Genomic DNA, 14,958 nt, shown 5'->3' with positions numbered 1-14,958 from the left:
AGTGTCTTTTCTAGTTGATGGTCCTGAAGTCCAAAAATGTGTGATTGATTAGGTGGATCCTGCAAAGCTTGGAGTAAGAGCTGAATTTGAGAACTTTGTACTTGGGGAAGCACTGGATGAGTTCCGAATGTTGAACCGATTACGGACCCCATATGAAAAGGTGTGTAAGGATTCTCCTCTTCGCATCCTCACTTGGAAACAGGTTTTTATTTGCAACTGTGAATGGTGGTGTCCCTGTCGTATTGGGTTGCAGCAAGCCCAGCTTAATGCTGCCAAGACTTGTGCTCTATCTGGCATTAGGTCTGCATATTGGGTGCCTCTTCATGCATGCAAAGACAAGTCCCTTAAAGAGAATGCGGAGGAGAGGGAGAGCTTGAGTTTCTTGCAAAGCAAACACACATACGAGAGAACAAGACACGAGAGATTCATGGTTGAATTTTCTTCTCTTCTCTATAACCATAAACTAAAGAGATAAGAGTACATACTATAAGGGAAAGTACACTCCTATAACATACAATGGTTGGTTCCTTTTGTCAACCCGACTATATGAGCTGGCGCTATAACTATGCCATAGTCTAGTAATCTAAATATGGTTGTTACACACCTCATCCTCTGGCAGCATATCAATCATAATCTTACCAACCGTGCCAGTGGCATAAGTGCGGAAGCTATCACCCAGGCTGGGTATCAATGTCCGCAGTACTAGTTGAGCTTGTTATCTCTACACTCCCGTTTAAGCTTAACTCCACACATTGCACTCTAAGTAAGTTCCTAAACCTGTGGAGCTTCTCTAAACCAAGTACCTTCGTTAAGATGTTAGCCACTTGATCTTGTGTGTTGACATATATCAGATCTACATCACCTGTTGGAATTTTCTCTCACAAAGTGATAATGCACCTCAACGTGCTTCGTCCTAGCATGGTATACTGGGTTACTGGCCAACTGTATGCTACTTATGTTGTCACAATAAATGACAACGGCCCTATCCATTGACTCACTCATATCACCAAGTAGCTTCTGAAACCAAGCTACCTCACAAGCTACCATAGTAGTGTCCTTGTACTTTGTCCCTATACTCGACAAGAAAACTGTCGGTTGTTTCTTGCTACTCCAACTCACAGCAACACTCCCAAAAGAAAACATAAAGCTGTTGGTAGATCTCCTGTTTGTGACATTACTAGCCCAATCAGTATGTGTACCCATGTAGCTGTATCTCTATGCTAGCCTCATAGAAAAGTCCATAAAGCTGTTGGTAGATCTCCTGTTTGCGACATTACCCATGTAGCTGTATCTCTATGCTAGTCTTATAGAAAAGTAAATAAAACTGTTGGTAGATCTCTTGTTTGTGACATTACCATCCCAATCAGCATGTGTGTATCCACGTAGCTGTATCTCTATGCTAGCTGTCATGTGCATGAAATGCCATGGACATTCTTTGGAGCTAGTCCAGAAGGGATAACCAGAAAAAGAGCAGTAGAACCAGAAGATGGAGCATAAGGTGCAGAAGAGGCTAGTGTGGACTTGGAGCAAGGCATGGAAGGCTGTCGGCTGGACCAGGGTTGTTGTTGGCTGCACATAACAGAGTTGGCTGTACCAGATCAGAGGCGGGCTGCAAGCGCTGTGTTTTATGGAGAAATTGCTTGGTCGGCTGGCCGACCAGCAGTCGGCCAGCTCTCCTTGTGTCCAAAGGGCCTATAAAAGGCACATGAGCTCATTGTTATAGTCATTCAACTCCATATGAGTTGGGTACTTAGAGTAGGACTGATTTTGGTGTTTACCACCTTTTATGCAAGGCAGCCTATGGCTGTAGATTAGGTATCTTTTTGTACCATATGAATATACTGAATTTCCAGCATCTCTCTCTCTCTCTCTCTCTACTCTCCCTTCTGTCTGCGTTTTTGCATCAGTATGTTCTCAGTGGTGTTTAGGGCTGAAAGAAGATCCCTAGAGCTTCTGCGTGTTACATTGGTATCAGAGCATCAAGCTCAGCAAAGCTAAACACTGATTCGGTCCCATATGATGGTGTACAGGTCGAAGGTACAGGAAAGTACACGGATACGAAGCCCAAGACAAGGAACACAGAACGGGAAGAGTTCCCAGGAGGTTTGTTGGTGGTGTTCCACAAAGCCAGAGGAGATGGCAGTCCTGTGAGCGAGATAGGTTCTTGGGCAACGGTCCCAAGGGAGGATTATCCTCCAAGGGGTGATGTGAGAGTGCCAGACTCATTTCTCAAGAATGAAGACCAAGACAGTGTTCAGAGTCAAGGCAGGAATGGATTGGGGACTGGAGGGAACAGATGCATAGATTTTATTCAGAGTTAGAGTGGTTTTGGAGACCGGGCCGGGTTTTCAGAGAAAAGGGTTGCCAGAGACGGATGGATGACAGAGGGATTCAGGGAACAGAATGGGATGATGACAGTCATCCAACAAGAAGTTGGAATCCCGTCATCAAGTTTAGCAGAGGGGGATGTCATGTGCATGAAATGCCATGGACATTCTCTGGAGCTAGTCCAGAAGGGGCAGCCAGAAAAAGAGCAGTAGAACCAGAAGATGGAGCATAAGGTGCAGAAGAGGCTAGTGTGGACTTGGAGCAAGGCATGGAAGACTGTCGGTTAGACCAGGGTTGCTGTCGGCTGCATATAACAAAGTCGGCTGTACCAGATCAGAGGCGGGCTGCAAGCGCTATGTTTTATGGAGAAATTGCCTGGCCGACCAGCAAGCTCTCCTTGTGTCCAAAGGGCCTATAAAAGGCACATGAGCTCATTGTTATAGTCATTCAACTCCATTTGAGTTGGGTCCTTAGAGTATGACAGATTTTGGTGTTTACCACCTTTTATGTAAGGCAGCCTATGGCTGTAGATTAGGTATCTTTTTGTACCATATGAATATATTGAATTTCCAGCATCTCTCTCTCTCTATACTCTCCCTTCTGTCTGCGTTTTTGCATTAGCATGTTCTCAATGGTGTTTAGGGTTGAAAGAAGACCCCCAGAGATTTCGTGTGTTACACTAGCCTCATAGAAAATTCCATAATCAACTATGGACTTTATGTACTTGAGAATCCGTCCAACCATATCCACGTGTGGCTTCTTGGGGACCTGCATAAATTGACTCACAAGTCCAAGAACATAGCCCAAATCTGGCCTAGTAATGGTCACGTAGATCAAGTTACCCACTAGGCCTGTTCATAGTGGGATCCTCCAAAAGCTCACCTGTATCCGTGGAAAACTTTGTGTTTCACTCCAATGGCATTGAAATAGGCTTACAGCCTGTCATACAATACTTGGACAACATGTCCAAGCCATACCATTTCTGTAACAACAAAATGCCATGAGGTGATCTCACCATCTCTATACCGAAGAAATACTATAGCTCACCTAATTTCTTTATCTCAAACTTCTGCTTTAAAAGTATCCTAACATCATGTATGTTAGCATCGCTATCACTAGTGATAATCAAGTCATCTACATAAATTACTAACATCATGATCCATCTGTTTGTCTTTTTTTACAAAAAGTCTAGAGTAGAGATAGGCGCGCTAGATTAGTAGGATCCAAGAGGATATGCTTGTGTCATCAAAGAACTGTTTTGAGTATTTATCTCAGCAGTCCCTCGATGGTGATGGGCCCACCAGTACTGTCGAGGAACCCCTCCCCCGCGGCTGTCCCCTTCTGGAGGTGGTTACCTCGTCGAGATTCCCCTCTAGGCTTTTAGGTTCCGGAGGGGCCATCTGACCTTCCAGAGCTGCGGTGGGCCTGGACTCTCAGCCTCGCCCTCCCCCCTCCCCGGTAGGTGAACCCTTCTCCCCATATCCCCCCTTCGCAGCCCTTGTCCATCCCTCCCTCCCTCCCTGTTGCGCCTCTCTTCTTGCCCCACCCTCTGCTCCGATCCCCTCCTCCCTGTTAGAATTGTGCATCTCAGTGTTATGGGACTCTGCCTATTTATTGGGCATTTATCTATTTTTCTCTTGATTTAGGTAGTCATGGATCAGTCGGTCAAGACTCAGGTCTAGGAGCAGTCAACCGGTTCCTCATATCACTATATATGTGCCTCTCATATTCACTTGTATTCATCCCTCTCATATTCACTTGTATTCATCCATTCCTTTGCACATTCTTATATCGTGAATTCGGGCATTTTCTTGGATTCATCTAGGGGTGTGTGTGTGTGTACACACACACACACACACACACACACACACACACACACACACCTAGATATATATATATATATACACACACACACACACACACACACACACACACACACCTAGATATATATATACACACACACACACACACACACACACACACACACACACACCTAGATATATATATATATACACACACACACCTAGATATATATACACACACACCTAGATATATATATATATATCTAGGTGTGTGTGTGTGTGTATATATATCTAGGTGTGTGTGTGTGTGTGTGTGTGTGTGTGTGTGTATCTAGGTGTGTGTGTGTGTGTGTGTGTGTGTGTACACACACACACACACACCTAGATATATATATATATATCTAGGTGTGTGTGTGTGTGTGTATATACACACACACACCTAGATATACACACACACACACACACACACACCTAGATATATATATATATATCTAGGTATGTGTGTGTGTGTGTATATATATATATATATGTATATCTAGGTGTGTGTGTGTGTGTGTGTGTGTGTGTATACACACACACCTAGATATATATATACACACACACACACACACACACACCTAGATATATATATATATATATATATATACACACACACACACACACACACACACACCTAGATATATATATATATATATATATATATACACACACACACACACACACACACACACCTAGATATATATATATATATATATATATCTAGGTGTGTGTGTGTGTGTGTGTGTGTGTGTGTGTGTGTATATATATAGATAAGGATGAAGACCCACATCCAATATCGTATGCAGCCGGTGCACCATCATCTTTGCAATAAGCTTATAAACTACTGGCATCAAAGTAATGGGCCTCCAATCCGACAGAAGATCACAGAGATGTTTTTTAGGCACTAGTTTTACTATGCCATGTTTCCATGAGTGTGGCATCTGGTTTGCCTGCCAGGCTGCATTGATCATCTGTAATAGGACTTCTTTCAAGTCATCCCAAAAGACAATATAGAATTCCACCGTAAGGCCATCCCAACCAGGAGACTTATGTCTGCTAAGGTGAAACAATGCATTCTCAAGCTCTGTGGCAGTGAAAGATCCCTCCATGGTAAGAGCAGCATCCTTATCCACTATTTCAGAGACATGTCGAAGGAATTCAGTCCTAGCATCAATCATTTGATTTGATGGGGAGCCAGGAGGGGAGAACATGTTCTGAAAATAATTATGGCATTCATCTTGGAGATCAGAGAAAGAGTGCGTCCATGAGCCATCCAGCTTTCTAACTCGTAGGCATGAATTTTTCTTACGAGTAGCATGCAGGCCCTGAAAGAAAGCTTTGGATGAAAGGCCCTTATCCATGAGGGGCTTCGTTCTCGCCCTGATCTGCCATTTATGCAATTTTCTCTGATCATTGGCATTCAATTGAAAATGAGCATGTGAAAGAGCTTCTTGTTCATCCTCAGAGAGAGGTCTTGACTGAGAAAATTCAGTCAGTTGTTGTGCTGTCCTTTTTGCTTCTTTGATCTTATTTCTCCATTCAGACATATACCACTTGCCATAGCTGCAAATGATATTCTGCAGTCTGGTAACCAGGCTGTCCCATGCATAATTGATATCCTCCTGGGCATGCTGAAACAAAGGCTGTATTGCAAGTTTAATCATTTGCTGGAAATGTTGGTGCCTTAAATAGGCCTGATTTACATGCAGTAGCCTGCTAGAATGGGAAGGCAAATCATCCAAAGGCAGGCCAATGTGTAAATCCATCCAAAGCGGAGCATGATCTGATAATCCCAGGGAAAAGTCAATGGAGAGATGAGGACTGAAATCTGCAAATTGATGAGGATAAAAGAGGTACCATCTGTCTAACCTTGCCCAGTATGTGGTGAATGCATTGTGATGAAAAGTGTATCCGGGCAAGGTTTCCTGGAGGAGCAGCCATAAGTCTTCAGCCTGCACCGCAAGAAGCATACTCTCCCATTGCTGCCTTTCCAAAGATAACATGTGAGATTTAGAAGTAGTGTTATCTCTTGGCAGAGGGGAATTGTTAAAATCTCCACAGATGAATGCATTGGACCTCCATGGATATCTGGATAAGGAGTCCCATAAAGAAGCCCTCATGGCAGAGGTCTGCGAAGCATATACAGAGGCAAACTCAAGTATATCCCCATTGACATTGCATTGTATAACCAACCATCTGCCACTACTGTCATTAAAAGCTAACTGAGGCTGCAACTCATGTCTAGCCAGAATACATACCCCTGAATAAGTGGAGGTGCCAGCATAAAATATGTCATAGCCACTAAAATATCCATGCTGACCTGCCATGGAATGTTGATTGTGCTCTTGTAAACAGACAATATCAGGCTGCATTTTATGTACATAGTGCCACAAAAGTCTCCATTTTGAAGCATTGCAAAGACTCTGTACATTGTATGTAAAGCACTTAAGTGTTTGTAGCATGTAAAAGATATATACAAGGTGACATCAGAATGTACAACATCAACAAGGCAAAGGATCGGCCTGCATGGGTTGCATTCCATCATGGCCCATAAATGAGATGGCATTCTCTTCTTCATCTGAATCACATATAGGGATGCCCTTTTTCAAAACCCCGACCCAGTTTTGTAGGACAGGAGCTGAAGTAGAAGCCTGTCCTGGTGAAGGAGAAGAAGCATCTCATTGTCGAGATTGAAGGGGACGTTGCTTTAATGCAATCACCTTCTTGGGTTGTTGAAACCCATCATGATCAATCACTGTAGATTCCTGCATTTTCTCTTTTCCTTTGTCTTTTGCTTTGGCAACAGGTGATTGTATCTGATTGATGGACTTGCTGCTTGCCTTGAGGGTGACATGGATGCATCTTGTATTCAGCTTTTCTTCGAGTGCTTTTGATCTTTGGATATTCTCCACTCTGGAGAATATGATTATGTAAACTTTCTTGTGTGCTTCCATTAGGCTCTCCTTTGGAGTCTAATGTCTTGTATATTGACTTTATGAAAATATAACAATTACTGGTTTTACTAAAAAAAAAAAAGTGTATATATATATATATATCTAGGTGTGTGTGTGTGTGTGTGTGTGTGTGTGTGTAGATATATATATATATATATATATATATATATATCTAGGTGTGTGTGTGTGTGTGTGTGTGTGTATATATATATATATATATATATATCTAGGTGGGTGTGTGTGTGTGTGTGTGTGTGTGTGCCAGCAAGATATATATATATATATATATCTTGCTGGCTAATTGTGTAAACGGAAGGGCAATTGTACACGGTAAATCTTATCGATCATGAAAACTGAAAATACATATAAGCATGTCTGACAAAAGGAGATGACATCTCTGCATAGTACACTGCACTAGGGGCCAGAGGATGGGCTGAACACCCCACCCCCCCCTTCCCTTTTATGGTTAGATTAGCAAAAAGGAGTTTGCTTTCAAATACAACTTCACGGGTGCCCAAGGATTCTCCACTGGCTAGCACCTGTCTCTTCCAGTACAATATGAAGCAAAACAAAAACATATGTAGAATTTGGTTGACAATTCTCAATACAAGAAGGCACTTCCGGCGTCAAGCACATGTAGGATAACTATGGACTGCCCATAGCACTCCCGCATGAGCCCGGAAAAACCTTGCATCTTCACCTTCCTCCTGTATGGCTCATAGGACAAGTCGACCAGCCATGAGGGGCTGTTTACAACAGTCAACCAGCCCTTAGTAGCCACAGAAGTATGCGACCAGCAGCAGTACACAAGCCTTCAAGCCCTCGGTCAGAAGGAAAACTATCCAGATGCACACGACCAGCTCTTCCTCCCTGTTTTTATGATCTGTCCAGCCTCTGTACAAGCTGTAAATCAGTCGGCCAGCAAAAGGGGTCGGCCAGCACCTCCCATTCACCTGGTAGGTTTTTGTCCGGTAGAAGGCTAAACAGCCTGTAGAAGCAGTCGACCAGCTCCCATGCACTAGAAAAAGCAGGCGCCTCCATAAAACTAGAGTCTTTTTCAATATGAGAGTTCCTCCGCCAATATTAGCTCCCACGTGTGCTTTTTAGGTCTAGAAGGGGGCGCCTGCTTGAAGATGGCCCAAAAATTGTCCATAGTCCATCCTTTGGCCGCCACGTGGATTAAATAAGTCCAGCTCAGTGTGTACAACTTGTAAGTTGTCTGGCCACTTATAAGTGGTCGGCCAATTGGTGACATCCCCCCGGGCTTCTAAAGAGTTGTCCTCAACTGAAAAGCCTCAAAATATGCCTGCAACAACTGTGGGTAATCAACAAAATAATCCTCGTTTACCCACTTTGCATCAATGGGTAAATAATTCTTGAACTTCACAAGGTATCTCCTAGAAAGCTTTCCTGCAGGTAGCTTTCTCTCCTTGTGAAAGACAATCTGTTTTGGCTGGAGGATCTCCTCAAGCTCATCAATATCTGGCGGATCTTCTGTGTGACAGGCTCGTCAGGATCTGGCCCGACATACTTCCACAAAAGACTCACATGAAATGCATTGTGAATATTCCAATGACTAGGTAAAGCAAGCCTGTATGACACTTCATTGATCTTTTGAATCACCTTGAAGGGTCCATAATAGCGAGGAGAAAGCTTAGGATATGATCCTTCTCGTCCTGGCCACTTCCGAAGCCTAGCTTTCCCAAATTTCAGCAAAACCTAATCACCTTCTTTGACTTGCATGTCCCTTCTATGCTTGTCAGCAGCCATTTTATGCTTATCTTGTGACCTTGCAATGGCTGTCCGTACCTGAGCAAAGGCTACATCCAAGTCACGAACATACTCATGAGCTGCTGCAAAAATCTCATCCTTTGTACGAAGGATGGGTGGCAAGACCACTCTGCCATAAATAATCTCAAACGGGGCCTTTCTTGTGGAGAGAGTCGCCTGTAGCTCGCTAGTGGGAGAACAAGTATCAGAGGCGCCTGAGTGCAGCTGCATAGGGGCTAGAGAAGGACACCTGGGCATAGCCGCTTGCGGGCAAAAGAAGGAGGGCCTGTGCGCAGCCGTTTGCAAGCAAGAGAGGGTGGCACCTGGGCGCAGCCGCCTGCTGGCAAGAGAGGTGAGACATGTGCGTTGCCGCCTGCAAGGTAAAGAAGCAGGTCGGCGCCTGGGCACATACAATGAGAGCATGTGGCGGGGGATTCCCCCACGTGCTCGCAAATTGTATAATTATTAGTATATGAAACCATAAAGTTGTAAATTGAGTTTTTGGGCACACTTACTACCTGCAAAACACATGTAGACCACTTGTTAGTTTCAAACAGGTGTGCACATACACGTCCACAGGGTGCCTAGGCGTCCCCGGCCCCATGGACAACGTAGGCAGAAATCTCAGGCGTTGTCCAGGCAAACAAGACAAGTCATCCAAAGGTAAAATCAAAGTCATGCACACACATGAGTGCAGCTAAACTGGAAGAAACACTCATTTGCTCAGTTGTATCCGATAAAATGTCCAGGGCTCATGATTCTTCCGGAACCTTCCCAGAACATAAATACAAAAGATCTCCAGGATAGCTAGTCCCGGGGAATTACATCATGTCAGGCTCCATGAGCCATACATGTACACCATGTTAGGCCCCACAAGCCACACATGTACCATCATGTCAGGCTCCATATGCCACATAGACACCATGTCAGGCTCCATATGCCACATAGACACCATGTCAGGCTACACCAGCCAAACATGTATGTCATGTTAGGCTTCACATGCCACACATGAACAGTATAAAAATAGAAGCTGAAAGGAATTTTGTGACAAATTGCCATTGTAAAGCTTATTGCTAATATAAAAGGTGATCTTGCGTTTTCTCCCATAGCTTCCTCTTGGCTGCAGATGAGTCCCTAACAGTAGTTGCGTTTCACTACTTTGCTACGTTTTCTGGTCCAGCCAGCCCTCTGTTTGCTGTTGGCTAGTCTTCTTGGCTGTGTTTTCTTCTACAGTGGCAAGCTGTTGAAGGTTCTTGGCTAGGTTTTCTTCTACAGAGGCAAGTGTTGGAGTTTTTGACTGCGTTTTCTGCCGCGGCATCGGTTGTTGGTGAGTTCTCTTACATATGGTGTTACCAGACAAGTGGCACTAATTTTTCTTTGAATTTGCATATAATAGTACTAAGCATACGAGTACAGGTTTTAGTCCTTTTATGCTTATGTATGGTTTTCAACCTAGATCACCTGTTCCAGTGGGATTTTAAGGACTTCAGCATGATGCAGCACGTAATTTTTTGCAAGATATGCAAGAAATGTTACAAGTTGTGAAGGAATCTATTAGAAGTGCTCAAGACAGAGACATTTTATTCTAATAGACATCGTTCACCCAGAGAGTTTGCTGAAGGAACGATGGTGTATTTGCGAGTTCTAAAAGATTCCGAGACTTTACGAACGGGTCGATCTCCGAAATTATTTCCTAGATACTCTGGATCATTTCGTATTACACGACGGATTAGTTCAGTCGCATATGAATTGGATTTGCCTTCTCATGTGAAAGTTCATCCTGTATTTCATGTCAGAAGACTTAAGGAAGTACTGGGTGGAACAGACCAGTTAGTTACTCCTCAAAAAATCCCATAAAGTATTGATCATCACTCTTAGTAGGCATGCAGTCCCCAACTCGAGACTTTTGGGAAAAATATTAATTTTAAAAACTCCGAGTCAGTAAAGTCCGACTAAGCAACTTCCAACACAACACAATTCAGTGAAGCAAACCCTGACAAAAGCTTTAGCAAATTTCAAGCTCTGCAACAACTGATCAAAACACCCTGTGTCAACAATTAAGCTTCTTGCCATCATCTCAACACCTATGTTCTGCCTTAAGAACATCCATCTCTGTGATGTGTTAACTTTTGGTGAGTCGGATCTGACTTCCTCAACATGCACCAAAGCTGAAACTGGCCAATCAAGATGTGGTGGTTTCCCTGGAAACTTCTTCAGCCTAAAACCATTGATTGGCTTCTCTACCCTTGTTCCAAAGACATCTGCCACAAAAAAGGTTCCTTGATCCAAATCCTCCACAATCTGATAAGGTCCTTTATATCTAAGTGTCAACTTCCCTGGATGAGGTCCCAATCGAGAGTTGTACACCATCACCCAGTCACCAACCTGAAACACTTTAAATTTGACATTCATACTCACCCATGCATGTCGTCTCTTCTGGATCACCTCAGTGATATATGAATTGACCAACCTGTCTTCTTCCAACTGCATCAGATATTTACTCCTATGCTGAATTGACAATTTAGGAGACATCTTCTCAGCTGTGATTCTAAGACTTGGCACCACAAACTCCATAGGCACCACAGCTTCTAATCCATACACCAATCTAAATGGTGTCATCCCTGTTGTTACCTTAAAGGCTGTTCTAAAAGACCATAATGCTGAGTCCAATTTGTCATCCCAATCCTTATGATTGTCTGCCACTATCTTCTTATTAAAGATTCTAACCAATGTTTTGTTAGTACTTTCAGCCTGCCCATTAGCGTGAGGACGGTAAGCTGTAGACTTTTTGTGTACAATCATATGGGTTTTAGTTAATTCATCTATCACCTCATTTAAGAAATGAGATCCCCTACCTGGTCATTATGTTGTGATACAAGAACCTTGCAACAATTGAAGCTTTATTATCCTTCAAAGCTACAGCTTTTATCCATTTAGTACAATAGTCTGTTGCAACCAAAATATACCTGCATCCTTTCCTTGTTGTAGGCTTAACAGGTCCCACAAAATCCATCCCCCACTTCTGGAAAGGTTCTAGTGGCAGAATAGGATGATCTGACATTTTATCCTTATTATTTGGTTGACCAGTCTTTTGACATATGACACACCTCTTAGCATACTCATGTGCATCCTTCAAAACTGTGGGCCACCACAATCCAGCCTGAAGAATTTTCTTTCTTGTTATATCTCTTGAGAAATGTCCACCTGCTGCACCAGAATGTGCTTCTTGAATAACATTATTCTGTTCAAAATCTGGAACACACCTTCTGATGACTTGATCAATGCCCTTCCTATATATAATGCCCCTGCAATCACCAAAAAAGGTCTACTCTTCAAAGCAAACTTTCTTCTCTGATCTGCAGTAAACTCACCTGGGATAGTGCCTCTAGTCAGAAACGTCAATAATTGGTCATACCAAGAATCCGACATAGCAGCCTGAACTTCAAATAATGAAGCATCTGGTAAATCATCATTCACTCCCACTGGTTCTTCACCTGTCTCTAACCTACTCAAGTAATCAGCAATGGCATGTTCTTTTCCTGGAGTATGAACAATAACAAAATCAAACTCCTGTAATAACAACATCCACCTAGCCAACCTTCATGTCAGCAATAGCAATGGCTTCTTGATTAGATACAACAAAGCTCGGTGGTCAACATGGAAAATTACCCTATTTCCCAACAAATAGTGCCTAAATTTGTTCAAAGCATATACCATGCCCAATGCTTCTCTTTTAGTGACAGCATAATTCCTCTCAGTTGATGTGAGTATTCTGCTTGCATAATACACTGGCCTAAACCAACCTCTGACTTTTTCTTGCATCAACACTGCTCCTATGGCCACATCAGACGCATCCACAAAGACATGAAAAGGCAAAGACCAATCTGGAGACTGTAGAACTGGCGCAACAGAGATCATCTTCTTTAAAAGTTGGAATGATCTTTCCTGAGGATCAGCCCGAACAAAAGCTACTTCTTTCTTAGTTAAGTGTGTTAGTGGTAAACACACATTAGCTAAATATCTGAGATACCTTGAATGCCACTTAATTTGACCCATATATCTCATCAACTCTTTAACATTGACTGGAGCCTTTGCAGATTGGATGGCTTCAATCTTCTTTACATCAATGGCCATCCCTTCACTTGAAACCACATGACCAAGTAGTACCCCACTTCTAACAGCTAGGACACTCTTGTAGGGATTCAGTGCCATTCTGAACTGTCTACATCTCTCCAAACATAACTTCAGATGTAGCAAATGCAAGTCTTTCTTACCAAAAACCGAAAAATCATCCACAAAAAGGATGGGTTTTGCAACATCAGAGGGCTCTCCAACATCAAAGAGATCATCACATCCCTCATCAATTGAAAGTAAAAACTTCTCAATGTCATCATGCTCATCACAATCATGCATTTGATGCATATGATTATCATCATGAACAAGATATTCACTTTTGGCATCAACATCATCACAAAAATGAAGAAAACTATGTATGACATCATTTTCATCATGAACATCAACCTCAACATCAAAGACAACATCAAACACTTCATCAACATGCACATTCACCTTGTCATGATCTGTTGATTTGCATAAAATTTGAATTCTGGGACATTCAGAGTTACTTCTCTGATTTGAAATTTGATGCATTTCAGCCCCATCTTCATGATCTTGGGCATCATTTGAGACCTGCCCTTCACCTTGCTTCACTAGGTGAAGGAAACTTGCAAAAAACATGGAATTCTCAAATTTAAAGTACTCTCTTTGAGAGCTTTGAACTGGAATCTGATTGATTCCATTTTTGAAAATTCAAAGTTGGAGTTTTGTGAAAAAACATTGCTCATGCACATGATTTCATCATCATCTTGGTTGTTGGGATGCGTGTGGTGAAGAATTTTTGTTGGGGAGTTTATGATGCTTTTGCCAGGATGGTTATCATCCAATCTTTGATACCTTCCATACAGGTGGAATTTTTATCTGCTTCTTATGATGCCTCTCAACTGTGGCTTGAACTTCAAAGGCAGTATTCGGACTCAGGCATTGCCTCACAACATCAGGAGACTAGGGTAAAGTGGCCCCCTTGTCAGTTTTAGATTCTCTTTCTCCCTCTCCACAGGACATAATTCTAGTGACCATAGCTATGACTTCTTCCGTAGAGGTTAGGGTTATGGATTGATCTTGGTGCTGCTTCTACATCACCTGCTTTGGATGTGTTCATTACTACAACTGGATGAGGTTGAGGATCATCCACTGATTTCTTCCTCTGTTAACATTGCAACATTGCAGATGATCATGCCTACCCTCTCCATGGTGTTGATGATATTTCTCTCGTTCAGTGTTTGTTGATCCTTTTCAGTCTTATATGCTTTACAGGACATTGATCAACCAAAGGATCCCTTGGACCGAACTTCGGCTATTTTTGGAGTTCTTACTTCAGCGTACTGGTATCGGACCAATCCTTTGGCGCTGAAGAGGAGGTGTTGGAATATATCATCTCCAGATAATCTACTGTATTGTTTTCATGCTTGTACTAGCCATTTATGAGGCCCTGCATATGCATATTTATTTAGGCATTTTTTTCATTTTTTAATGTCTTTTATAGCATTTTTATGCTATTATGGTGCTGTCGGCCTGCTACAAATGGCCAACCAACTCTCATGAGGAGTATATAAGGGTTGTCTCCCTTTCCTCTCATTTCATCTCATTCTTTTGCATCCTTTTGAGTTCATTAGCAGCTGCTTCTAACTTCTTATCATTGTACAGCACCTACGGGCTTCCCTCGTGCTCAGTTTTTAGTAATAAACATCAGTTTTCAGCATTTACAGGTCTTGTACCTTGGCCTACACTTGTGTTTTCTATTTGCTTCACTTTCTTTCATCGCGCCGAAACGCGCAAAAATGGAGTTAACATAGGTAACTGCACACTATATGGTCATCTTTCTTCACTGAGGAGGATGTCTCAATTCCAGACAATGACTTCCATGTCTGCATGTAGCTCTCACAACTACCGAAGGTTTTGCTCCAAAATCAAAGAGGAAAAGAGATGGAAATACCCTTGCCCATGTA

The 14,958-nt window shown here is 42.6% G+C and overlaps 1 protein-coding gene across 3 annotated transcripts in view; it reads left to right on the top strand.

Moving 5' to 3' along the window:
* LOC147626939 (uncharacterized) overlaps positions 1–14,958 on the top strand; it is a 41,493-nt gene that overhangs the window by 4,348 nt on the left and 22,187 nt on the right. For all 3 annotated transcript variants that reach the window (XM_086815492.1, XM_086815493.1, XM_086815494.1), the window contains one exon: positions 53–160. In XM_086815492.1, coding sequence (XP_086671618.1) covers positions 53–160 — 108 coding nt within the window. The remainder of the gene's footprint in view (positions 1–52; positions 161–14,958) is intronic.

This window comes from Cibotium barometz, chromosome 21, assembly GCF_041138505.1.
Source record: "Cibotium barometz isolate CiBa-2024 chromosome 21, ASM4113850v1, whole genome shotgun sequence".
NCBI classification, from domain to species: Eukaryota; Viridiplantae; Streptophyta; class Polypodiopsida; order Cyatheales; family Cibotiaceae; genus Cibotium; species Cibotium barometz.
The sequence above is the reverse complement of the archived record's forward strand: the minus strand, read 5'-3'. Positions and strand labels throughout refer to the sequence as shown.